The sequence below is a fragment of the Coffea eugenioides genome, chromosome 9 (assembly GCF_003713205.1).
Source record: "Coffea eugenioides isolate CCC68of chromosome 9, Ceug_1.0, whole genome shotgun sequence".
Classification (NCBI taxonomy): Eukaryota; Viridiplantae; Streptophyta; class Magnoliopsida; order Gentianales; family Rubiaceae; genus Coffea; species Coffea eugenioides.
This window is the reverse complement of record NC_040043.1, coordinates 32,172,095-32,198,415: the sequence shown is the minus strand read 5'-3', so window position 1 is coordinate 32,198,415 and position 26,321 is coordinate 32,172,095. Positions and strand designations below refer to the sequence as shown.

Here is a 26,321-nt window from a genome sequence, read left to right as displayed (position 1 = left end):
AACGACAAAAAACTTGCATCCATTCATTCAGTAAAAAGTAACACAATTACAGCAAGGATTCCATTACATAAGAAAACAAACCAATGAAAAATTCACTATAAAATACAACATGGGAATCTTTGGTCTGCTATTGCTACGGACACTACCACCAAAAGCTGTATCCACTCAACCTTGCTACTTCCATTTCTTCACAATCACCAAACAACATTAACTATCCCTTGATGGCCAACATATGGTCACTCTTAATAACAGTCTTCAGATAGCAGCAAAAACAATACAACAATATAAAAGCCCATGTACCGAGAAGAGCTCTTTTGAGATAGTGCTCTCTGGTCTTGTGCTTTTTCACTTCACCCTCCAATTTTGCAACTTTAAGTTCCAATTTTTGAGCTTTATTTTCCCATCTTCTTGCTGAAGTTTCTAATTCCTCCATATTACTTTCCATTCTATTCATTCTTCGCAGCAAACCAGGAATCACTTGAGTTGATCTTTCGCACATTGTTGGATCATACCATTCCCAAAAACCACATCCCTCATCCTGCAATTTACATTTTCCAAGACTAAATCCTCTTGTTATAATATTTCCATTACAAATCTAACATCTTACCTCTCTAAGATCTTACCTCTCCTAAAGTGCAGACCACAAATCTTCTTGCTGGGTTCCAATTTGTCCATGAGGTCTTCACGATTGCTGTTAATCCGCAGGAGCATCTAGGTATGGGTTTAGGAGAGCGTCTCGACATTCTTGGCTTCTTCGATTTCTGACACAGAATTTAGGGCTAGAAATTGAGTCCCTATTTTTTCCTCCACAAGACCAGACACTTCAGTTTGTTTAGTTGGCTTGTTTCTACCGCTCTTTTTTTTCTTTTCAGTTGATGTATTAATGTAAGTGAACGGTCAGTGGATTGACGGACAAAATTGCCCCTGTGGTTTGCCACGTGTAATGCTAATTTCAGAAATTAAGAGCTATTATCGACGAAATGGTCACGGGTGGCCTGATTAAGTTGTTTAGTGGCCAATTATTGACAAAAAATAGTTCGATGGCCAAAACATGATCTTGGGAAAAGTTTAATGGCCGCCCAGATTTTTTGCTCTTATTATTATAATATAAATGTTATATTATATATATATATATGAAAAACATATTTGAAATCGAAATAGGAATTCTGAATTCAATTTCGGATTGTGAATTCGAAATCAGAATTTCCGATTTGAAAAATCTCATTATCGAATTCGAACAATTCGAAATCGGATATTCCGATTTCCATTCCGAATTACAGAATTACCAAATTCGAAATTTCGAATTTAATTCGAATTCGGTCGGTAAATCGGAATTTTTCGATTTTGCACATCCCTACTATTAAATATAATTTGTCATCATATTTTATACATTGCATACAAGAAATAAAGTTTTTCTCAGATCTTGAAAATTACCTTTTGATGGCAATGCTTTGTTGAACCGGCCCTCTTTTGGGACTTCCAATAGCTGAACCGAAGCATTGATTGAAGTATATGATTTAAGATTTCTCATTGCCACAAATTTATTACCAAAGACAATTGTCTTTATCCTCAGAGAAAATGTAGGAGAAAAACATAACTTTCTTGTGTAGAATAGGTGTGAATTGGGTTCAATTGTGCACTAATTAATCCCTCCATCAAAGCTCCCTGATTGTAGCCAAAAATAAAAACATGTTATATCATTTTCAATGTCAAAAATTCATACCGACAATCATAAAATTCGTCAACAATTTGCATTAAAATTCAACTAAACACAATAACTATTAGTATATAGTGAAGTGTTGCAATAAAAAGCGGAAAGAAGGGATGTGGATCAAATCCAAAATGTAGCAAAACGCGAACTTTAAGGAAGTGAATTCCATAATGAAGGAAACTCCATTTCCACATGAACTTGTACAGGCGGCTACAAGAATCAATATTATAAGTTTTAATACAGATGGCATATAAATTTAACTTACGATCACTCTTAGATGATATATAGACCTTCAATCATTCAATAACCAATCAAAAATAACAAAATAACTTATATGAAGCAAGATCAGAAATTGCAGTCAAAGACAATTAAATCAAATCTCTATACTTTTACTCCAAGATCTGAAGCCAAACCAATACAAGCATCATATATGTAGCAAGCAGACGAAAAAAAATGAAAAGAAAAATTGGAAAACAAAGGCCCCACTAAAGATTTGCTGAAACAGTAATGAATGAGGATACCAAAGGGTAGGTATAGTTATGTTGTGCCCGATTTCAGGGCATGAAAAGAAAAAAGTGATTAATGAAAATAATTGGTTGGTCCAATGAGAAAAGCAAATTAATGTAGCGGTTTAGTACAGATAGATGCTTGAAAAGATAGGACAAAGGGAAAGGAATGAGAATGCCAACAAGAAGATAAGGTAGGCGAGATGAGGAAACGAATGTTTTAGCCAATCTCAGCCTCTTATCAAGTGCTGCAACATGCTCCTACTCCATGTTATGTGCTCCTGAAATTCATGAGAAATTTTCCGCAGTAGTTCAACTGGAAAATTATGAGGAGGTTGTTGGAGAGTCTGGTAGCATTCTTGATTTTCCTTCCTTTTTTAAATTATGTCGGAAACCGAAATCACAACCCCAAACCCCCTCCGCCCAATCCCCAGCTGCACTCTGCAAATTAAAAAAAAATTCAGAAAACGATGTCATAATTCAGTTTTTTCCTATACATAGTTACACCTATAAAAAATCCACTATGGGAAAACGACGTTGCTTGAATTTTAGTTGATCGCTAGATCTAAAATAGATTTTATTTTATTTTTTTATTTTTGTCATTTTGCAGTTGAGCGGCACTGTTTGGATCCACAAGTTTTTCAAAAATTAATTTTTTAAATATTCTAAAAATTTTTGAAAATTATTTTAAAAGGTACTTTTTTTAGAGTGCATTTTTTTTAGACATAAAAAAAAGGTACCCCACGCTTTTTTTTTTTATCAAGTTTGAGGTCTAAATCTTTATGTCCTGCTATTACTGTATGCAGACTTTAGATAAAGTCAGTTATTAGATTCTAGATATTGGACTATGTTAAACTCAAGTTAACATGTAGTAGAAATAGCTCTCGTTGGGATTTACTTCTTGATTTTTTTTCCTTGGATTGGTTGCATTTCGTAGATTAAGTGGTCACCAAACAAGACAAGATGAACACTTTTTTACCTCAAGATCAGTTGCACCATCTCCAATCATGACCAGCAATTTATATCCATTAGCCTGAAAACATTATCAAGTATTTGGTCAATATTCTAAAAATCAATACACAACAAACAACTACTAAGAGTTCAACTTACCTTCTTTATCTGCTGAACAGCAATAGCTTTTCTTCCACGCCTAGACTTTGGCTCATTTGGATCAAGCCCCAAAAACTCTTCAGCACTTCCAAAAAGAAGTTGATTGGCAAAAGTGTGGTCAACAGGAATAGATTTACCAAGTTTGAGGTCTAAATCTTTATGTCTTGCTATTACTGTATGCAGACTTTAGATAAAGTCAGTTATTGGATTCTAGATTTTGTTCCATGTTAAACTCAAGTTAACATGTAGTAAAAAAAGGTACCCCACGCTTTTTTTATGTCTCAAAAAAAGGTACTCTAAAAAAAGTACTTTTTAAAGTACTTTTTAAAATTTTTTATAATTTTTGAAAAACTAATTTTTGAAAAATTTGTGGATCCAAACAGTGCCGCTCAACTGCAAAATGACAAAAATAAAAAAATAAAATAAAATCTATTTTAGATCTAGTGATCAACTAAAATTCAAGCAGCGTCGTTTTTTCATAGTAAATTTTTCATAGGTGTAACTATATAATAGGAAAAAACTGAATTACGACATCGTTTTCTGAAGTTTTTTTTTTTTTAATTTGTAGAGGGCAGCTGGGGATGGGGCGGAGGGGGCCTGGGGTTGTGATTTCGATTTCCGGCATAATTTCAAAAAGGGAGGAAAATCAAGAATGCTACCAGACTCTCTAACAACCTCCTCGTTATTTTCCAGTTGAACTCCTTTGAAAATTTCTCATGAATTTCAGGATCACATAACATGGAGTAGCAGCACTTGCTAAGAGGTTGAGATTGGCTAAAACATTCGTTTCCTCATCTCACCTACCTTATCTTCTGGTTGGCATTCTTATTCCTTTCCCTCTATCCCATCTTTTCAAGCATCTATCTGTACTGAACCGATACATTAATTTGTTTTCCTCATTGGACCAATCAATTATTTTCATTAATTACTTTTTTCTTTTCATGCCCTGAAATCGGGCGCAACTGTACCTATCCTTTGGTATCCTCACTCATTACTGTTTCAGCAAATCTTTAGTAGGTTGGCCTTTGTTTTCCAATTTTTCTTTGTTTGCTTGCTACATATATGATGCTTATATTGGTTTGGCTTCAGATCTTTCAGTAAAAGTATAGAGATTTGATTTAATTGTCTTTGACTGCAATTTCTGATCTTACTTCATAGAAGTTATTTGGTTATTTTTGGTTGGTTATTGAATGATTGAAGGCCTATCTATCATCTAAGAGTGGTCGGAAGTTAAATTTATATGCCATCTGTATTAAAACTTATAGTATTGATTCTTGTAGCCACCTGTACAAGTTCATGTGGAAATGGAGTTTCCTTCATTTCCTTAAAGCTCGCGTTTTGCTACATTTTGGATTTGATCCACATCCCTTCTTTACGCTTTTTGTTGCAACACTTCACTAAATACTAATGGTTATTGTGTTTAGTTGAATTTTAATGCAAATTGTTGATGAATTTTATGATTGCCGGTATGGATTTTTGGCATTGAAAATGATATAACATGTTCTTATTTTTTGTTACAATCAGGGAGCTTTGATGGAGGGATTAATTAGTGCACAATTGAACCCAATTCGCACCTATTCTACACAAGAAAGTTCTGTTTTTTTTCCCTACATTTTCTCTGAGGATAAAGACAATTGGCTTTGGTAATAAATTTGTGGCAATGAAAAATCTTAAATCAATGCTTCAGTTCAGCCATTGGAGGCCTCAAAAGAGGGCCAGTTCAACAAAGCATTGCTATCAAAAGGTAATTTCAAGGTCTGAGAAAAACTTTATTTCTTGTATGTAATGTATAAAATATGATGACAAATTAGATTTAATAGTATGTACGAATGAAGACAATGATGAGTTTTAATTGGTGATATGCATCCTTTAAATTTGTAAGAGGTCCTTGAGGTGTGGTGCAATGCTGATGTTGTATGCTTTGACATGGATAGTACAGTATGCCTAGATGAGGGCATTGATGAACTTGTTGAGTTTTGCGGTGCTGGAAAGGCTGTTGCAGAATGGACTGCTAGGTGATATGCCTTCGATAGACATTTTTTTAGATGTGCATAGAATTGAGTGTTTGATCTGATTATGTGCTCATCACTAGGGCAATGAGTGGATCTATTCCTTTTGAGGATGCCTTGGCTGCAAGATTGTCTCTGTTTAATCCTTCAATAGCACAAGTCCAAGATTTCCTTGAAAAGAGACCTCCAAGGTAAGAAACTGTATTCAGTAGTGAGAAATTTATGCTAGAATTGCTACAGTTCTTTTGACAGTTAATGAGGCCTATATACATTATCTACTATTTTTAACAATTCAATGTAAGCTCCATATGCTTTGGACATCATCACGTGTGGAGAAGTGAAATACAGACATAAACCTCTAAAAAAAAGACACTCTGCTTGTTTTATCTCTCAATCTTGTGCACAGTCAATCAGTTTTTATCATTATTGCAGTGCAATTTTCAAAACTAAAATGGTGAAATTTAGTTGTGAAAGACTTGACTACAACCATGTAAAGTTGCACCTTGTAGTTGTTTCAATTTGGATTACGATTATGAGTTACACGTATCTTTGGCATGCAAAATTTGCATTTTAACAAGATCTAGTATTAGGATGTCCATATCAGACCGTTCAGAAAGCCTGCCATCTTGAAGGTGTGCTCGTCTGATTGCACACAAAACCCTGATTCAAGTGAAATAATTAAGAAACAATTAGTTTTATGCAACTACTCTATTTGGACAATGCATGATCATATTTTACTGTCTTTTGAGTGTTTGCATCTGACGTTGCTTTGTATATAATATGCAGTATGTATTGTTATATAGCATGGAACTTTACACGAAACTAAACCATTTAGTGTTTTTCAAGCCATAGTTGATCTGTATTTTCCAAGTACTGAAAATGTCTGGGTTAATTGATTTACTTGGTTTGCAAAATTTCTCGTGGGATTAATGAGTTAGTCAAGAAGATGAAGGCTAGAAACACTGATGTTTATCTGATCTCTGGAGGATTTCGCCAAATGATCAATGTATATGCTTCTCTCTGAGTGGCTTTTGATATATCTTTTCTTCTTCATATCCAGATAACAATTGAGGCTGGGAGTCCTTGGATCAATTTGCCATTGTGTCAAGATGCCCATTAGCATACTATAGTCATTATTGATGTTGATTGAAATATTCTCTGAATTGATGGTTCAAATATTGGCTAAAAAATTGAGGTTCAGTGACCTGATTTTTATGCTGCACTGCTTCCAAGTTGATACTTTTCCTGCATCAATATTACCTGTTTTAACAGTTCCTTGCTTTGAATCCCTAAAAGAATCACACATGTTTCATATGGAAGCATACTTTGTGCTTGAAACTGTGTCAAAGTTCTAACTACTACAGTTCCCGTTGACCACATTTTTGCCAATCAACTTCTTTTCGGAAGTGCTGGAGAGTTTTTGGGGTTTGATACAGATGAGCCAACGTCTAGGAGTGGAGGAAAAGCTATTGCTGTTCAGCAGATAAGGAAGGTAAGTTGAACTCTTAGTAGTTGTTTGTTGTGTATTGGTTTTTAGAATATTGACCAAATACTTGATAATGTTATCAGGCTAATGGATATAAATCGCTGGTCATGATTGGAGATGGTGCAACTGATCTTGTGGTAAAAAAGTGTTCATCTTGTCTAGTTTGGTGACCACTACATCTACGGAATACAACCAACCCAAGGAAAAAAAATCAAGAAGTAAATCCCAACGAGAGCTTTTTCTACTACATGTTAACTTGAGTTTAACATGGTCCAATATCTAGAATCTAATAACTGACTTATCTAAAGTCTGCATACAGTAATAGCAGGACATAAAGATTTAGACCTCAAACTTGGTAAATCCATGGAGGAATTGATTCCATACATTGACTTTAATTGCTTCAAAGTAGACTATAGTGGCTATCTTAAAACCTGTTCAAGCTTCATACATTATTAATATCATTCTAAGTTTTGGCCCAAAAATGCATCTAAATTGAATAAATGAAGAGCTTTTACTCTCATGTTGCTCGCAGAATTTATACTCCTTTCTACTTGTAGGCTCGCAAACCAGGAGGTGCCGACTTATTTATATGCTATGCTGGGGTTCAGCTTCGAGAAGCTGTTGCAGCTAAAGCTGATTGGCTGGTGTTCAATTTTAAGGACTTGATTGATAGCCTGGAGTAGCATGCACCCATTTTTCTTGATTGATACCTTTTTTCTGTTTCCTTTTGGGTGGTGGTTCTCTTTCTTTCCCTTTACTATTATTGATTTTTTGGGGGTACTAGAGTTCTATGGGTTATAACTACCATGCTTCCAAAAATCTTCTGCATCAGTATATGTATTCTTTGACTAACATTTTATGTATGTAATTTGTGAAAATGACAGTCCTCAGGCACTTGCCCTCAATAAGCAACTTGAAAGCCTTGTTGATGTCATCAAGTTTGACCTCATGAGTGACAAACAAATCCAGCTGAAGTTCACGGATGTGTGTTCAAAGATTTAAGCAAAATCTGGGAGAGATTCATGTCTTCGACGTTTGTCATTTTGGAACAGGTGAAAAACAACAATGTGGTAAAGGCCTAGCAAATCTACAGTACATTATCCAGGTAACATTTTGCAAGCATTGGGAATCAAGATTAGGCTTCAGACCACCCTATTGGACTCCTGTGACGGTTTTCCCGCTATGAGCGCTCACCAGGTAATTGAGGATCAGCTGCGAATCTGGCTTCACTCTTAATACAATCGTCTTGCCCATTCCTGATGATAGATTGTACATAGAATCTCATTTAGTAGCAGCTAACAGCAATGAAATAACTGAAAAACTCGAACTAGCTTAGTACTAGTAGTCAAATCACAAATGTTTAAACCATGAAAGCATACTCTTTAATCGCAAAAGATAGAGTGGACCTATGTTAGCTGTTATAGTACTTAAATCATCAAATCATTATATCACCATATTCTCTCCTCCTTTAATTCTAATATAAATCTTCCAAGTGTTACTTTGGCTGATAGATCAAGTACTTTGATTGTGGTTTTTGGTGTAACTGTTCCTACAACCTCTATTTCTATATCCTCAGTCTTACACTTGCCTGATTTTTCTTTTAATCAACTCTCAGTCAGTAAAATTACAAGAGCTCTTAAGTGCTTTGTCTCATCCTTCTCTGAATATTGTATTTTTTAGGATCGGAAAGTTTTGGTAGAATATGTGAGTTTGGTAGACTTTATACACTTGAAACTTTGAAAATGCCAAAACCTGTTACATGTTTGTTCATCATGACACCTCTTGAAGTTTATTGTCATTTGGGTGATCTATCTCTACCAAATTTGAAGAAATTGTTTTCAAATTTTCAAGATTTATAGAGTGAGATACGTCAATTTGTGAAGCATCTCTGTTTGCCTTATTTGCCTTATTTGCCTAGGGTCAATAAATAGGCTGCATACCCTTTTGAATTAGTGAACTCTAGAGCTGGCAATTTGTCCCAAGTCCCAATGGGCTACTCATGCCCAAAGGAACTTTGGGCGGGATGGGTATTATAATTTGGTATTGGGTTTAAGTTGGGACACATCCCAACTATACCCATTAATGAATGGGAAAGGATGGGAAATACTTGGGTACCCATTGGGCTCAAATGGCAAGGGCTCCGTTTGGATTAGCTGTTTTTGGTAGGTGTTTTTGAAATATTTTATTGTAGCAGTGTATATGAAAAATTTTTACTATAAAATTTTTTTGAAATATTTGATATATTAATATGGATGGGATGTTTCTTGAGTTATTGTATATTACTGTAACATTGTATTTGAAAAAATTATTTTTTGAAAAAAAATCAATCCAAACGGAATCTTAGATTCAAAAATTATCTTTAACAATTTTTATAGTCATACCAGCGAATATAATCTAGTAGTCTTCCTAGTCATTATCCACAAGAATTTCCAGCATTTAAGTTAGTTTAGACCTGTCATCCATAGACAATGATGAGGATAAATATTCAACATCCTAAGGACCTTGGCCATCTTGATATATGTTGGAATATGGTTGTATATCTATCTTTTCCTTTATTTGTTAATCCAATTTTTTGGTGGGAATCTTGAGTATAAAGCACTTGCATGTTTATTTAATAAAACTAAAAGAAATTTAATAAATCAAAAATATTAAAATTATATAAAAATAAAAAATGAATTAAAGGAAAAAAAATATGTAGAAAATGGATTTGGGTATTGGGCGGGATCAATCTAAACCCATCCCAAAATGATCCCGCCCAAGTTAGTCCCAAAACACATATGGGTAAGGTTGGGCCCAAACCCATATGACTCGGTTCCATCTCAAACCCAAGCAAATCCCGCCCATCCCGCCCATTTTGCCACCTCTAGTGAACTCTAATATTGGGGATGATTGTTCAATAATATCTAACTCTAGTTTTAAATATTTTGTCACTTTTATTGATAATTACTCTAGTATTACTTGATTATATGTTATGAAAATTCATTTAGATTTATCCAATGTTTGTTGTTCCGTACTGATATAAAAACTCAATTTAATATGTCTATGAGCATTTAGCAAGGTGATAATAAAAGAATACTTTTATAAGCTTTTTAACCTATATATACGTAAAAAAATGGAATTCTGAACCAATATTCGTGTCCTGATATAACACCATAAGATGGTGTTATTAAAAATAAATAGGCAATTACTAAAAGTTGCTAGAGCCAAGTTATTTCACCTAAACGTTCCTAACTAAATTTGGGCAGATGCTATTTGACCAACTTGCTTTTTAATTAATTTCATGAATCTGTACTTGCTAGTGAGATATCGTATTCAGTTTTGCTTCCACCTAAACGTTCCTAACTAGATTTGGGCAGATGCTATTTCACCAACTTACTTTTTAATTAATTTCATGAATCTGTACTTGTTATTGAGAGATATCGTATTCAGTTTTGCTTCGAACATAATCTTTGTTCCCTTCTGAGTCGTGTATATTTTGATGTCCTTGTTTTGTTCATGACATCCATCCCAAGCGTCTAAATTAATTGAATGTACTACTTGTTTTGTTCATGACATCCGTCCCCAGGCGTCTTAATTAAATCCAAATTCTCTAGTATTCTTTTTTTTTTTTTTTTTTTTTTCAGTTGGGGGTGTCCGGGCCTACACCCGACTAGTCCCCCAACCCCGAGGAGAACGGGCCCCACCGATCCCCAGGAAGATACCCCGGTTGCTCAAGCTCAGGGTCGAACCCCAGACCTCTCTCACCTAAAGAGGCTACACAGGCCACCCGAGCTAACCGAGGGGGGCTCTAGTATTCTTATACTAGTGTGAATAACCATGCTACCATGGTGCTGATTAGGGGTGGAAACGAACTGAATCGAGTTGAGTTTTGGCCTAATTGAGTTGAATTTGAACCTAGGTTTATGAAGTTCAAACTCAAGTTCGACCTTGACGAGCTCAAAATGTAAAACTTGAGCTCGAACTCGACTCGAATTGAGTTCGAGCTTGAGCTTAAAAAATAAAAAAAATTTATTTTATTTTTAAAAAATAAATAAAATAATAATTTTTCTTAACAAATAATAAAATATTAGGAATATATATGTAATTTTACTATTAAAATAATATATATAAATATATATATATATAGTCGAACTTGAGTCGACTTGTGAGTTAACGAATTTAATATTTTTGAATTCGAGTTCAAATTTGACTTGATCAACTCGAACTCGACTCAAGCTCGAATTTGAATCACTCGTGATCGATTTGATTCGTTTTGTAGCTCTAGTGCTAACGTTATTGAAAGAAATAAAAAGAGAGGGTGGATTAAAAAAAAGTACAATTAATCAAAATCTAAGATTTGTCTAACATTAGTTTAAAGTATGATAAAATGTATATATCATTCAAGAACTGTATTTGCGAAAGATGGATCCTAAAATAATAATAGAAAATAAACGATATATGGATAGAAATGAATGTAATCGCATGTTTTATTGATTTCAAAATGAAATACTTATAAACAGGGTGATTATTATCCGTTAATTGTGTGTGGTGTCAAATGTGATTTGGAATTTGAAGATGTGATTTTACAGGGTGATTATTATCCGTTAATTTGCGTGGGTGATTTTTATCCTTTATCTAAAATTTAGGAGTTTTGATTTTGTGGGTTAGTGGATCATTAGTTAATTAAAATTTTGGAGTTTTAATTTTGTGGATTAATGGGTCGCATGAATTGGAAAGTGAGAAGTGATAAGGAGAAACAATAAGGATTATTGAATCAAAATAAATCTAAAATTATAGTAAAAAGGGAATTCAAATTTTTGACGCTTGTGGAGGCTCCTCGTAAAAAACCTGCTTTCTAATACATATAAACTAGTGTGATTATCCATGCTACGCACGGTGCTGACATTATTGAAAGAAATTAAAAGAGAGGGTGAATTAAAAAAAGTAAAAAAATTCTAACAACATAATCAAAATCTAAGATTTGTATAACAATAGTTCAAAATATGATAAAATGTGTACATCATTTAAGAACTGCATTTTGTAGAAGATAGATCTTGAAATAATAATAGAAATTTATATTATAAATTGAATGTATATGGATAGAAATAAATGTAGTCGTATGTTTTATTTGATTTCAAAATAAAATATTTATAAACGTCATGCATTCGATTTATTAATCTTATACGAAGGTGCGAATATTTTTCACACTAATCAACCTTTAGTACGAAATTCAATATTGGTGGTTTAATTGACACTGTTGAATTTTTGTGGAATTCATACTACAAAAGAATGTTCAATGAGATTTGTTTTTTTTGGAAGTGAACTTGCTGAACCTAATTTTGAAATATTTCAGTGAGGTTACTATAATGTAGGTTTCGTTTTATGATTAGCTGTTTTCTCCTTTACCTTGCAAATTTGAAATTGAGACACAGTTGAAATGCTTGTAAGTAGGATGATACGTAGTCTTTTTTCTTTTCTCTCACTATATTTGGTTTGTGTGGATGACAAATGAAAATGGATTAATATTGATAATTTAATTGACTATGTTGAATTTTGTGAAAATCATACTACAAAAGAATGTTTAGTGAGATTTGTTTTTCTGATGCATGTGGAGGCTCCTTGTAAGAAACCTGCCTTCAAATATATATATATATATAGATAAGGACTTTCGGGTTACTCGCGCACGCTCCGCTTGCTAGTGCTAGACCGACCCAAAAACGGAGATCGCCGAGGACGCCCCATCATTTATTTCTTCATTTTTTCTGGTCAGAAAAAACCCAATTGAATCCCTAGACTTATTATTCCTTGAATTCTCAGAACCGGAGATCGCCGAGGAAGCCTCATTATTTATCTTCTTCATTTTTTTCTGGTCAGAAAATTCCCAATTGATGCCCCCAGACTATTATTCTTTGAATTCTATTTTTTTTTCAATTTTTAGATTTATCATATTCATCTCTTTTCCCCAACAGCCATCAATTCGACCTGGTCCATTCTTTTTCCCACCCAATCTTTTAGCCATTTAAACTCTAAAGACTTTTTCCCAAAAATTCTCTCTTAGCTTCAGATTTTTAGAAACCCGGCTCCCATCCAAAAAACAAGAGACAAAACCGAAAGAAAAATTTCACCCGGATCATTAGCCATTTAAACTGTCAAAACATTTTCCTAAAAATTCTCTCTTAACTTCACAGATTTTTAGAAACCGGATCCCATCCAAAAACCAAGCGAGAAAACCGAGAGAAAAAGATAAGAAAACATAAAAAAAAGGAAACGAAGAGCAAAAGACAGAGGGCGGAGGAAGTTGCCGCCATCGCCGTCATTGTCGCCGCAAACCCAACCACCACCACGACCGTGGAATCTGCTTGAAGGCACTGTAAAAATTCCTCAACTCTCTTTGCTTCTACCATGTTGTTTTGTGAAAATGCTACGTCATGTGTCTTCTTGCTCTTAAATTTCTGAAGTTGGTATTTTTTGAGATCTGAATTTCTCGTGACTGGGGTTGGACTAAATCTTATTTTCCTGCCAAAATACGGGCTGGATTAGTTCCTGATATATTAGAATATGTTGAACTTCTGTTATGTCTAGAATCTGTTTCTGGAAATGCTTAAGTGAAAATTTGAGCTAAAGGTATGAATTTCCTGAATTTGGAGAGGATGATTCCACCAGTCCAAAGCTGGTCGGAGTTTGGGATGTCACCGTCTGAGATTTCGCCGGTGAGCAGACCTCACCAACGTAAATGAGTCTAATCAAACCGAAAGCCTTAGTATTCACACTTGTTTGATTATTTTAAGGAGCTTGTAATTTTGTTCAAATTAGCTTATTTATTTGTCAAATCTAGTTTGAATCAGCATTTTTTATCAAGTTTGAATGTTATGAAACATGAAGGGTCGTTCAAGTTTGGTTTGTCTAGTTGACGAACCATGAAATTTAGTGTATAGAGTTTGTTTTGATGTTCGGGGAAGAAGAGGCAATGGTCCAATGTTGCCAGAGGCCGACGAATATTGACTGAAACAAAGATGAAAACGCAGCAATCCTGCTCTGTTCAGTCGAGAAGGAGAAGATTATTAAATTTTGAAATTGCAGCATTAGTCCTTCAAATTTTCTAGCTTTTGTAATTTTAGCCCAAAACTTATTTTAGGTTCTTTCAATTAGGTCCTTAGGATTAGATTAGGTGATTGTTAGTTAATTAATGCTTCAATTTGTCGAGTTAAGTTCTAATTTATTTTGTTTTCTCTTTTTAAAAGTGATGTAAGGCATAGGTGCATGTAATCTTGTATTCCTTTTCTTTTCTTTTCTCTTCAGTTAATTACTTTTCATTTTTGCTATTATTATGAAATGAGATCGTGCGGGCCGTGAGCACATTGCTTCTAGGCTTTTCCTATGGAATCTTCGGAATTAATCTTTTGTTTATTTCACCTTATTGGTTATGCATGTTTTATGTGTTTCGATATTAATTACTTGCATGTTATGTGTTTAGTAATAGATTAATTCAACTTTGGCCTTAAACTTAGGAGAATAAAGTTAAACTCGCAACTAGTTTTGTTAGGTGTAGGGCGGTTCTTGAGGGTAAAACTTCAACATTTCCCCCTCACAAATATAGCTTCTGAACACATTTCTCTGATTTCGAAATTTCAAAAGGCCTGGAGTTGTTTAGTTAAAGGGTTTTAATGTGTTTTTTTCAAAATAAAACTTATCTTTTTTTTTAGATGACTCGGTGCACCAAAACTCAATACCGAGTGGCAATTCAAAATTTTCAAAAACCCTTTTTCTAGGCTTTAATGAGCTCAAATCCGTCGCCTTTGCAAAGTCTTATCTACGCCCTTTTTCTTTTTATTTCCATATTTTAATTTTGAAACAACCCAAAAATCATTTTAAATAAACTTTTATATTTTTATCTTTTTATTTGAAAATGAGGCGCAACAAAGATATCTGAAATTTATTTTCCTACTGATCCTTGATGTGCCTCTTCACTTGAGTAGGTGCACCTAACTTCAATACTGAGTGATGACTCCAAATTCTTCAAAAACTCTTTTTCTAGACTTTAATGGGCCAAAATCTGTTGCCTTTGCAAAGTCCCATTTTAGGCCCTTTTTATTTTTATTTTCCATATTTTAATTTTAAAAAAGCCCGAAAATCATTTTAAACAGAAAACTTTTAGATTTTTATCTTTTTATTTAAAAAGATGTGGTGCGACAAAGATATTTGAAATTTATTTTCCCACTGATACTTGATATGCCTCTTCACTTGAGCAGGTGCCAAAGAACTTGTACTTTTTCAGGATTGCAGTAGTTGCTTGCAGTTATCATACTGTAATGATGAGGAACACTATTTGGACGACATTTATGATTTTTTTGCATTAACTTTGATTGTTTCATAACACTGTAGACATAAGCCTTTGTTCAATATGGCATCAGTTCTTGATAAAGTTTTACCCAGATGTACATCTGATCATGCAAATGAATGGGCTTCCAAGCGGAAACTGTTTTTTCACAAAACTGTGAAAGTAGATGGAAATATCTGCTATATCTTATTTTTTAATAATTAATGGAGGCTTAAAAGCGAGTAGAATGATTCTTTTTAGAAATTTGTCATGAAAAGATGATGTTATTCATATTATTTGGAGAATATGATCCTCCAATATTCATCTTGTGCAATCTTCTCCTCAATTTGACCAGATATAAATTCAATCAAGCATGTCACACTCCCAGATGAGCAACCTGCCTTAGAATATAGGATTAACTTTTTATACATTGATAATGTAGTGATTTTTTCACTAGCAACCTTGGATTCATGTCACATGCGCATGATTTGAATTTCAAATTTGAATTCATGTTATGTGGCGATCTAAACCTGCTTGTGTAAAAAATCTTTTCAATGACAATGTATAAAAACATTATCCTAGAATATAACCTTTTTGTTTTCTATTTGATTAAATGTAGATGGGTGATGTAGCCAAGGACTTGACTGCTGGAACTGTTGGAGGGGCTGCACAGTTGATAGTTGGGCACCCATTTGACACTATCAAGGTGAAGCTTCAGAGCCAGCCACCTCCACTTCCTGGCCAGCCTCTCAGGTACTCAGGTGCCATGGATGCTGTCAGACAAACATTGGCAGCTGAAGGCCCAAGAGGTTTATACAAAGGTATGGGAGCTCCCCTCGCCACTGTTGCAGCCTTCAATGCAGTGCTCTTCACAGTAAGGGGTCAAATGGAGGCTCTGGTAAGATCTGAACCAGGTGCACCACTTTCTGTGAACCAGCAAGTTGTTTGTGGGGCAGGAGCTGGAGTTGCTGTGTCATTCCTTGCCTGCCCTACTGAATTGATAAAATGCAGGTTAGCCTCTTATTCTGAATCATTAGTTGTATAGTTCCAAAGCAATGTCTTTAAAGCATAAGCTTCAACTCGTTCTGTCAAGTAACATTTAAATTGCTTTTTGATTTGAATGTGGAGTTTCTATAGCAACAATTTATTTTCTGCTATTTTCTGTTTTCTGTTTCTATCTCCGGTTGTTTTTCCCAGTGTTTGCAGGAGAATTTTTTTAATTTGTGGGTGGGGTCTGGGCTCATAACTTTGCTGATCTTTGCTGGTTGTTGAAAACATTAAGCAGAGAGATAAACAAAAAGTGAAGGGCCTTGTACGGTGGTGGAAACTATATTAATTACTTTCAAACATTTTACTTCCTGCAACCATCCTATCATTCGTAAATGTAAAATCTGAGATATGCGGCAGTGCAGAAATTCTTTACACAAGCCATTATAAATGTCCATCCTATGCGCAACAAAAGCTAATAACTATAACATGTGCTGATGCTAAGTATCTAGAAATGCTTTTAAATAATCTTTTGCACAACTAGTGCAGAAAATAACTAATTTTAGGATACTTGCAAATATTCTGTTTCAAAAATAGTCCCCCCCCCCCAAACAACAACAAAAACCCCCCAAAAAAAAACCAAAAAAGAAAAAGAAAAAGAAAAAGAAAAAGGGCTGTTAGGATCTACCTATCTTTTGATTGGAGTAACTCCATTCATGCAGGTTGCAAGCTCAGAGTGCATTAGCAGGTTCTGGCTCGGCTGCTGTGGCAATCAAGTATGGAGGGCCAATTGATGTTGCCAGACATGTAGTGCAGTCCGCAGGTGTGACGGGTTTGTTCAAGGGTTTAGTTCCCACCTTGGCACGTGAAGTACCAGGAAATGCTGTGATGTTTGGTGTTTATGAAGCAATTAAGCAGGTCCTTGCAGGAGGTCAAGACACTTCTATTTTAGGGCGAGGTTCTTTAATGTTGGCAGGAGGCTTAGCTGGGGGTTCCTTTTGGCTATCTGTCTATCCAACTGATGTTGTGAAGAGCGTAATTCAGGTTGATGAGTACAAAAACCCCAAGTACTCTGGAAGCTTTGATGCTATTAGAAAGATCTTGGCATCAGAGGGGGTCAAAGGCCTGTATAAGGGTTTTGGACCTGCCATGGCGCGAAGTGTTCCTGCAAATGCTGCTTGCTTCTTGGCATATGAGATGACGAGGGCTAGTTTAGGGTAATTGTTTCAATTGGTACCAAATCAAAGGGCTCAGGTGGATATCTGGCCATTCTTAACTTTCACCTTGAGACTATTCTTTTGGCATTTGCTGGAATTGATGTCCCAGAATTGTTAATATGTTGCTGTTAGTCAATTTTCTCTTCAAAAATCTCTGCATTTCATAATTATGAACTCTTCACGTGTATGGTTTTCACAGAGGGCCTATACTAGAGGATCTCTACAGGAGTATCTTATACTCCACTGCTATAAAACTTGTGAATTTGAAGATGATAAAATGTGTCTGAGAATTGCATTAAAAAGCAGAGGACATGCGATTTAGTTATTGTCATTCACCAGGAACAAGAACACCTTTGCGTGTGACATCTAAGTTATTTTTTGGTTGTTAATGTTCTGCAGCTCTTCGAGGAATTAATATGGGCTTTGTAAGATACAATAGCTGTTATTGAATAGAATAACCTTCTCCACGTCGTTATGAAGCTACCAAGCTGTGATCCTGAGAAGTGCTAGCATACCAAATCAATCATGGATGGTTGTATGGTCAAATATTCTGAGGTAGGGGTCGCTGGCTATCTTGTCAGGAGTTTGGCCATCAAGCCTGCTGGCAAAATCTCTTTGCATGTTCACAAGCTCAAGCTTATCAAGAGTAGCTATGTGCATCAGCTCTTCCGGCAGCATGCCTAATGATTTGCAGCTCCTGATTATCAAGGTGGAAATGCAGCTTTCTCCACCTTTATTTTAGCCAATTGATGTAGGTCTCTGAGCTCAAGGAGTTTCAATCGGTGAAAGCCGTTCCCGGAAATGACTAGTTGTTGTCCCTCATATGCAAATTTCATCTTGAGGAACGACAGCTGTCCTAATTGTTAGATAATTTTCAAAATTTGGTCATTTGTATGTTGGGGGTCAGTCTTAGGACCCGACGTAGAGCCCAACATATTCTGGATCTTATAATTCAATCAAGTTTGTGATGTTAGGCGCCTGACTTTGAATCTAGCATAAGAAGGCGCCCGACTTTGAATCCAACATAAGACCCATCATTGTTTGATTTTTGCGATGATTAAAAGATGTTCAAGTTTATTATTTGGTACATTTTCATATGTTTGACGGTCAACTACCATTCAAATGAGGTCTAAATATCCAAAAACTATCTGAACACATGCATTGGTGTTGAGGAACTTTTTGACCAACACAGTTGATGGAAAGTCACAGTGGAGCAAGCTTACAACTCTTTATCATTCTCAATTTCAACTCTATAAAGATCTAGTAGGAATAATTACTACCGAAGATCATTTTCCTACAATTAGAATTCTCTGCAAAAGCACAACATGGTTCAAGTAGGTTTGTCTAACTTTGTGCAAGAATCAAAGGCAAACACTCTTCAAATTATTCTAAAGGATATTTGTCCAAGGCCTTTACATACTAAATTTTGGACAAATAAAATCTAAAGAAGAGTGATCTCGAGTCACCATATGAAGTTTTTTTGCATTATTTACTTTATAACTTTTAGCCATTTTTTCTTGTATTATCCCTAACACTAACTTTTCTAGTATTGGCATTGGGTCATCCATGAGATCTATGGATCTCAAAGACAACCGAGAGAGATTTGGAGGAAATTTAGGAGGCAGCATTCTCAACTTCCCGAATAGCTTAAGCTCTGTTACATGATGGAGCTTAGATAATCCAACTAGAGATGGTGACTTGCGTTCTTCAACACCATAAAGATGTAAAGTCTTTAGGGTTCCAACCTCACATAAATGCATGCATAGCTTATCTATCCCTGAGATGACATCTACTAAAATCCCCAGACTTGTCAAAGTTGTCATGTTATTATGCATAATGTGATCAAAGTGTAGGCATGCCTGACAAAGTCTGAAGATTCATCAATCCTTCAATCTTAAGTGACTTATCAAATCTTATATCAGACGCATATAGATGCCATAAACTTTCAAGCTTCCAAATGAAATTTAAAACTTCCACTTGCAAATAGTTGAATATGTCAAGAGTTTGTAGGTTTCGCAAGCAACCTAGGGAATGAGGGAGCTATTTTATGACTGAGTCTCTAAGACTGAGGTACCTCAATAGCCTGACTTTACCAATTCCTTGTGGCAGGCATTCAATGCACAGATTCTCTAGGTCTAGTACCCTAAGCTTTCTGAAACATATAAAGCTAAGACTAACACTTCTTTCATATCTACAAACATTAAAATACAGAGGAGACCAGAGATGAGGTGTGGAATTCACAAAATATATGTGATCCTGACGCAGAATATGAACAGCAAGGTACCTGGATTTAGCTGAAATTTCATCATCTCTTATGTCATGGATTTGAAAAAAAATTTCATCCTTTGCCAATTTTTTTTTTTGTCAAAACATCCTTTGCCTTTCTGATTGCCAAGTGTCATAATAAATCATGGATCCAACAGCTTTTTATCCTCTCATCAGTGGTCATTAGTGCCACCTGAACCATATTTCTGTTAAAAAGTTGTTCCACACCATATGATGCAGTTTCGTCCAGATTTTCTGCATCTCTTTTTTGAAACATTCCCTCTGTAATCCACATATGGATCAATTTGCGCATAGAAATCTCAGTATGTTCTGGAAACAAGCCCAAATACAAAAAGAAAAATTTCAGATTGGGAGAAAGGTCGGCATAACTTTATTCCAAAATTGTTGATACTCCTCCATTCTGGCCCCTTGATAAGTATGTGATCTGATCATGGAAGGAAAATGGGATCAATTAAAGCTACAACGGGTGTTTAACCAAGAAGAAGCTAAGTTGATAGCCAATATTCCTCTAAGCATATTTAGGAGGAAAGACAGAATATTTTGGAAATATTCCAAATCTGGATCTTATACAGTAAAATCTGGTTATGCAAGGGCCAAGCAAGATAGGCAAAGTGAAGGAAGGAGGGAGGAAGCAAGAGAGGAGACAAGCTGGGAAATAAGAAAGCACACAATCTGGAAGAACCTCTGGAAGCTAAATGTAAAGGCAAAACTGAAACACTTCATGTGGAAAGTTTTGCAAAACTGCTTGCCAGTAAAAGAGGTTATTCACAAGAGAACGGGAAAAGGAGACCCCATATGTGAGTGCTGTGGGGAGGAAACTGAAACAGTAGAGCACCTGTTCTTTCATTGTCCAATGGCAGAAATGACATGGAAGATGGCACCAGTAAAATGGGTAGGGGCCATGCTGCTAAGAGATAATATATGGAGGTGGTGGGAAACAGTAACTCAGGCAGAGGAGGAACATCAGGGAAGAGATCGAATTAACCTCACAATCAACCTCCTGTGGCAGCTATGGAAGGCAAGAAACAAACGAACATTTGAGCACAAAGTGACAGAAGAGAGAGACGTAGTACAAGTAGCTCAACAGGAATGGCTGGAGTTCGAAATGGCTAATGAAGCTGAAGAGCGAAGGACAAAAACATCAATACAGCAAGAGCAACAGCGCAGATGGGAACCACCAAAGCCAGGGGTGATAAAGATTAACACTGATGCAGCCATCTCAAATCAGTCGGTAAGAACAGGGAAAGGGATCATAGCAAGGAACTGGACTAGGAAACTGCTGAGAGCAAAAGGAATAATGGAATGCAAGATGGGAACAGCTATGGAGGAAGAAGCCTTAGCAGTAAGAGCTGCGCTTGTGATGGCCAAAACTGCAGGATGGACGAAAATAGAAGTCCAGTCAGACTGCAAATCCGTGGTCGACCAAATTAATGCAAGCAGTGTCCATGACATTAGCATTGCAACAGTTCTAGAGGATATTGAGGAGCTGAAGAAAGAATTTGAAGAGTGCAACTTCTCTTTTGTGTATAGAACAGGCAACACGTGTAGCCATACACTAGCTCAAAATGCAATTAAGCTAGTACATGACATAGAATGGAACAATGAGTTTCCGGTATGGCTGATGGATATTGCTAGGAAAGATATGAGGGCAATTGCCCCTTTTTGTAACTAACTCTTGTATTATCAAGTTTAATATATGAAAGTACTAATTCCGTTTGTTGAAAAAAAAAAAGAAGATAAGTATGTGCTAATGTTGTTGAGTACTTTCTCCCATTCGCTCTTCATCTTTTTCTTGCTCAATAGCAGGCCACCTAAAACCGTTATGGCCAGTGGCAGACCAGCACAGCACCTTGCAATCTCTCTGCCTACATTTTCCAATTCCAAAGGACACCCAGCATTAGCCCCATTACTGAAGGCCTTTTTGAGAAACAATTTCCAGCTATCTTCCTTGCCCAAAGCTTTCAGGAGAAATTTCCAATTTTGTGATGATTTTTAAAAAAATTCTACAAAAGGGGCGATTTTGATGATGGGTTCCGTCGGAGGATCTTCGCATTCGCGGAATGCGAGCTCAAGAGAGAGCTCGCATTTGTGAAATGCGAGCTCACGAGAGCTCGCAATCGTGAAATGCGAGCTACTGAGCTCGCATTAATGGAGCTCGCATTCGCGGAATGCGAGCTCTACTTATTGAGCTCGCATTCGTGGAATGCGAGCTCAATAGAGCTCCGTATAATTTAATTTTTTTTGCTTTTTTTTTGGGAGCTAGAGAATTTTTTCCAGAAAATAGTAAGAGCTAAATGCGAGGTCCTAAATGTTTTTTTAAAAAAATTTTCAAATAGCTCGCATTTGATAAATTTGACCTCCAAAAATTGTATTTAATTTTTTTGTTAGATTTCGCATTTATAAGTATGACTTTCAGAAAATTAAATTCAAACTTGCTAGGAAAAAAAATTTAAAATGAAATTTACGAGCTCAAAAAAAATGTAAAATTAAATGTAAATGTTGTTTGTTTTGTAGAATTTGCCTTTACTAAAATGCTGTCGGTAGTACAATCTTATTTTAAAATCTCTACTAAAATCTTATATTTCGGAGAAATGTTAGAGAAATTTTGTTTAAAAATTTGTAATTAGCAGAGGAATAAATTTTTTTTATTTTAAAACTTGCACGTGCCTAAAGTCATCAAATATGTGCTCTAAAAAAAATCATATTCACCATAATCTTTTTAATATAATTTACTATACATGTATATTTCTTTTATATTAAAAAAATTGATAATTATATGGTTGGAAATACATTATTTTATTATAATACATTTAAATGGTGGAAAAAGTACACATGCATAGTTCTTTCTATTTCATAGATCAATGTACAAAATAGAATGAAATTATTAACATGTAAGGTGTTGACTAAATTTTATGAATAAAATACACATTTTTTTCCCTTTTTTATCAAATAAATTTTTTTATCAAATTCTAATTTTCCTTTGTTATTAATGAATCGTATTTATTTTTTGACACCGATGAATATTAGTTATAAGAATCTAATAATTAATAGTCATTAACATCTGTTACAATTTCAACTGTAATTTTAGAAATTCCATAACGCAATGTTATTTAAAAAAATTATATAAGTTATTTTTATGAAGTGCATGTTATTTGTTTGGTAGTTGAAAAGGAAAAGAAAAAAAATTAAATCAAATATCTAGCGATTAAATCTTGCGTGTTTTACCTTTTACAATTGACGCGAATGTAGATATTTTTAGATGAAGATCACTGGTTACTCAACATTTCACATACTGAAGTTGTTTTTCATACTCGAAATTTAAGTATCGTTTTACGCGAAAATCGACATTTGTAGATGAAGACTCCCAGTTACTAAGTACAAAAACTATTGGAGTAAAATAACCCTTTTTTTTGTGTATATATAATAAAATTCCCTCTAAGAATAATCATGAGAAAAGAATGACACTTATTGACCATATTAATTTCTTAACTTATAAAATAAGATAAAAAGAAGAATTTTCATCAAATATGCAAAATGTAGGCATAATTTTCTCCACTTTACTAGATATACTTTCCTATAGATGTAAAAATTATAATCACATAAAAATCATTTCCCAAATTCAATGACAAAAAAAGTTTCAAAACCATATATATATATAGATGCAAAATCATTTTTTTTTTACAGACCTCAGACCTCGCATTCGCGGAATGCGAGCTCGGTGAGCTCGCATTCGGCGAATGCGAGCTTCTTTGACTCACTATGCTGGTTTTTTTTTTTTTTTTTACAGACCTCGCGAAAATGCGAAGACCCCATTTCAGGAACGATATCCAAAAACCGCCCCAATTGTAGAATGCTTTTTTTTTTCATCACAAACTAAGAATTCGCCCAAGCTTTCAGCTCATATGGGATGCTAAGACCATCCGCATGGAGAGGAATATTCGTATTGCGGCTTGTAAGTAACAATCTACTTGATCTACTAACATCAGGAAGGGCCCAAGCAAGACAATCCCACGCTTCCTTCTTCCATACATCATCAAGTACCACAAGATAACATTTTTCTTGTAGATCTTGATAGAGCCTTTGTTTCAAGTCTTGCTCTTCCATCTTTTCCAAAATTTCTAGCAGCGCGTTACTCATTGGATTCAATTGCTTTATGATTGATCTCAACATCTTTTTGTGATTGTAGCTTGAAGAGACACAGAGGCAAGCTCGACACTCAAAACTTGTCCTCACATCAGCATGGTTGTAAACTTTTCTGGGTAGAGTTGTCTTGCCAAGACCTCCCACGCCAATGATTGAAACCACACGGCGGTTTTTGTCTTCTTTCAGAAGTTCTGCCACCAGGGATTTTTTGACCTTCTCGAAGCCCACAATATCCTTTTCCTCACTAATTGGAGAGGATCGCCCGAGCCGTTGATGCTCTTCTCCATTTGTACTCATCCCCTCTCCCAAGATTTCTGATACCATACTTTTCATGGACAATATGCCAATTTGGTAACAAATCCCTTTATCGTTTATGCACTCAATTTTACTGGCAAAGATCTCAATGACATCCTCCGCATCATAAAGGCCGCAGCTCTGATTTCAGAAACTCTGTTGTGAACCCTCTCATTCTCATCTTGCCTTTGGTCTGCATCTTTTAGGAAACACCGCATTCGGACCATATCATTTCGGAGTCTTTCAACTTGTCCCTGAACACCTTTCAGAAAGAAAATTTTTTTAATCAGCAGATCGCCAACTCTCTCGACAACAAGAGAGACAACAGCGTCAGCCATCTAGTTTACGTGAGCTTAGCTTTTCAATATAAAAGAGTAACAACCAGCAAAGGAGGAGAAGCTCTTGGCTATTAAGTGCAGCTGCAAAACTCTCATCTCAGTCAGTTTAACTGATCTCAGACGAGAGGTTCCATTCACATAGTTCATTTTTCCCTTCCAGTTTTCTCCTTAACTTTATTAAAAAAAAACAATTATTCCAGTCAAAAGAAAGCAGTTTTTGATTAGAATAAATCCACAAGCAGGTAGGGACATCTGAGAATCCTCCCAAAAAAAAAAGGGAAGTGCTGCTGATTGCATGTTTATTGAGGAAGCACGGAACTTCTCCGGACCGAACTGACCTGATGAGCTCGGATTGATGACGGAAAGAGCGCATCCTAAGCCTGAAAGATAAACAGGAGAGTGAACAGACAGGGGCCCCGAAGTCGTCCCCGAGGGCACTCCGACGGTCAAGTTAGTTTTCCGGTGAGTGAGGTTCACGGGAAGTAAACGGTCGAGAGTGATTGTCCAGAAATCAGCGAGCGTACCTTGCGCAGTCATTGTGCATTACTGTTTATACCTGTCGAGGAGTCCGACCTCCGTACGTTTCGGGACTTGCCCTGGATAGCTCCCAGTCCCGCGCTGAGGGGAATTCTCCCTGCCCTCTGCGGGATAGCTCTCTGGAGCCCCGCGGAGCCCTAGCCGCCGCGTGTCCTGGGCTGGTTCCCCATGGGCCCGGGTTCCAAGCCCAACTCGGGTCACCCTGGGCTGCCACGTGTCCAGGCCCAGGAAGGGCCTCTGCACTAGCCCCCCAGATTAGGTGGGGCTTCCGAGCAGACCTAATCTGTAACCCTGCCACATGGGAGGCCAGCACTGCGCCCTGCTCTGCCACGGTCATCTCCAGTACAGTGCCGTTACTGGAAAGCTGCGCCCGCGTCCTCTCAGTTGTCGCGTCCCCTCGGTCTCCGTACCGCTTCTTGAATGCGTTCACATGGAGCGGTTCGAATTCAAGCAAACCGTTTCCCCCCCATTTCGTCCCCTATAAATAGGGGCTGCCAAATTCCGTTTAACTCTATTTGTCATTTTCTCCTTTTCTCGTGCATTTCCAATTCTCAGCAACAAGGCTTCCGGCTTCCAGCACCCAGATTCCGGCGACTTCTCCATCCTTTTTTCATTTCGATTATCAGTAAGTTCTCTCCCCTCCTCTTTCACGTTCCCTTTTCTCCTTTGGCCCCCTTCTGCATTTTATGTTGGACCATTTCGGCGTCACTTCCACTGCATCCCAGATTCCGGCCCGTCGTAGAGCCCCCAGAATCTTCATCTCCTCCTCGTCCTCATCTTCATCGTCCTCATCTTCATCTTCTCCTCCTCCTCCTTCTTCCTCTTCTTCCAATCCCAATTTTCCCATTCCTGACTTGTTAGAGCCTATTGACATCATGAGCTCTCCATCCGCCCATTCTCCTTCTGCCCGACTCCTAGAGGAGGTGGCCGAGCTCGATGCCCTCATCGAGCAGCAAGCCGCCTCCATCCCCTCCCCCAAGTCTCCACATAACTCCCCTGGCGGAGCCCAGGGGGAGCTGGGGAGGACAGAGATTCCTCCGAGGGGACCCCTGCTTCCGAGCAGGGGGACGACTCCGAGGTTAACTACGGTCACCCCGACCGGGAGGAGGTCACCCTCTCACCCGGGGCAGTGGCCGAGCTGGCCGCCTCTTTCTCCATCCCTCCGGCCTTCGAGCCGCGAGCCGCCGGACCCACCGATCGGGCCTGCCGACCTCCCCCGGGCTTTGTAGCCATTTACAAAGAGCAACTGGTCGCGGGGCTCCGATTTCCCATTCCTCCGGCCCTGGCCGAGATCCTGAGCTACTGGGGGCTCAGGATCACCCAGGTCCATCTCAACTCGATCAGGATCATCATAGGATTCCTGATCTACTGCCAGATCTGCGATATCCCCTACACTCTCTC

General features: G+C 36.8%; 3 protein-coding genes across 4 annotated transcripts; 2 read left to right on the top strand and 1 right to left on the bottom strand.

Moving 5' to 3' along the window:
• Positions 1-211: 211 nt before the first annotated feature.
• Positions 212-743, bottom strand: LOC113782436. The gene is made up of 2 exons (XM_027328328.1): positions 624-743; positions 212-538 (listed from the first exon to the last, which is right to left on the bottom strand). The coding sequence occupies exons 1-2, from the start codon at positions 741-743 to the stop codon at positions 212-214; spliced, it is 447 nt and encodes a 148-aa protein (XP_027184129.1).
• A 4,244-nt stretch (positions 744-4,987) lies between these two features.
• LOC113782435 (phosphoserine phosphatase, chloroplastic-like) lies at positions 4,988-7,830 on the top strand. Its single transcript, XM_027328326.1, has 7 exons — positions 4,988-5,071; positions 5,212-5,342; positions 5,420-5,527; positions 6,123-6,130; positions 6,701-6,828; positions 6,906-6,959; positions 7,380-7,830. The coding sequence occupies exons 1-7, from the start codon at positions 4,988-4,990 to the stop codon at positions 7,503-7,505; spliced, it is 639 nt and encodes a 212-aa protein (XP_027184127.1). The 3' UTR covers positions 7,506-7,830.
• A 4,732-nt stretch (positions 7,831-12,562) lies between these two features.
• LOC113781937 (mitochondrial carnitine/acylcarnitine carrier-like protein) lies at positions 12,563-17,627 on the top strand. Of its 2 annotated transcripts, none has more exons than XM_027327814.1 (3): positions 12,563-13,166; positions 15,738-16,129; positions 16,828-17,627. In XM_027327814.1, exons 2-3 carry the CDS (start codon positions 15,738-15,740, stop codon positions 17,324-17,326), a joined length of 891 nt encoding a protein of 296 aa, XP_027183615.1. In that variant the 5' UTR covers positions 12,563-13,166; the 3' UTR covers positions 17,327-17,627. The 2 variants fall into 2 exon arrangements, with proteins under 2 accessions (XP_027183615.1, XP_027183614.1); XM_027327813.1 differs by having other exon boundaries at positions 12,565-13,171.
• The last annotated feature ends 8,694 nt before the right edge of the window (positions 17,628-26,321 follow it).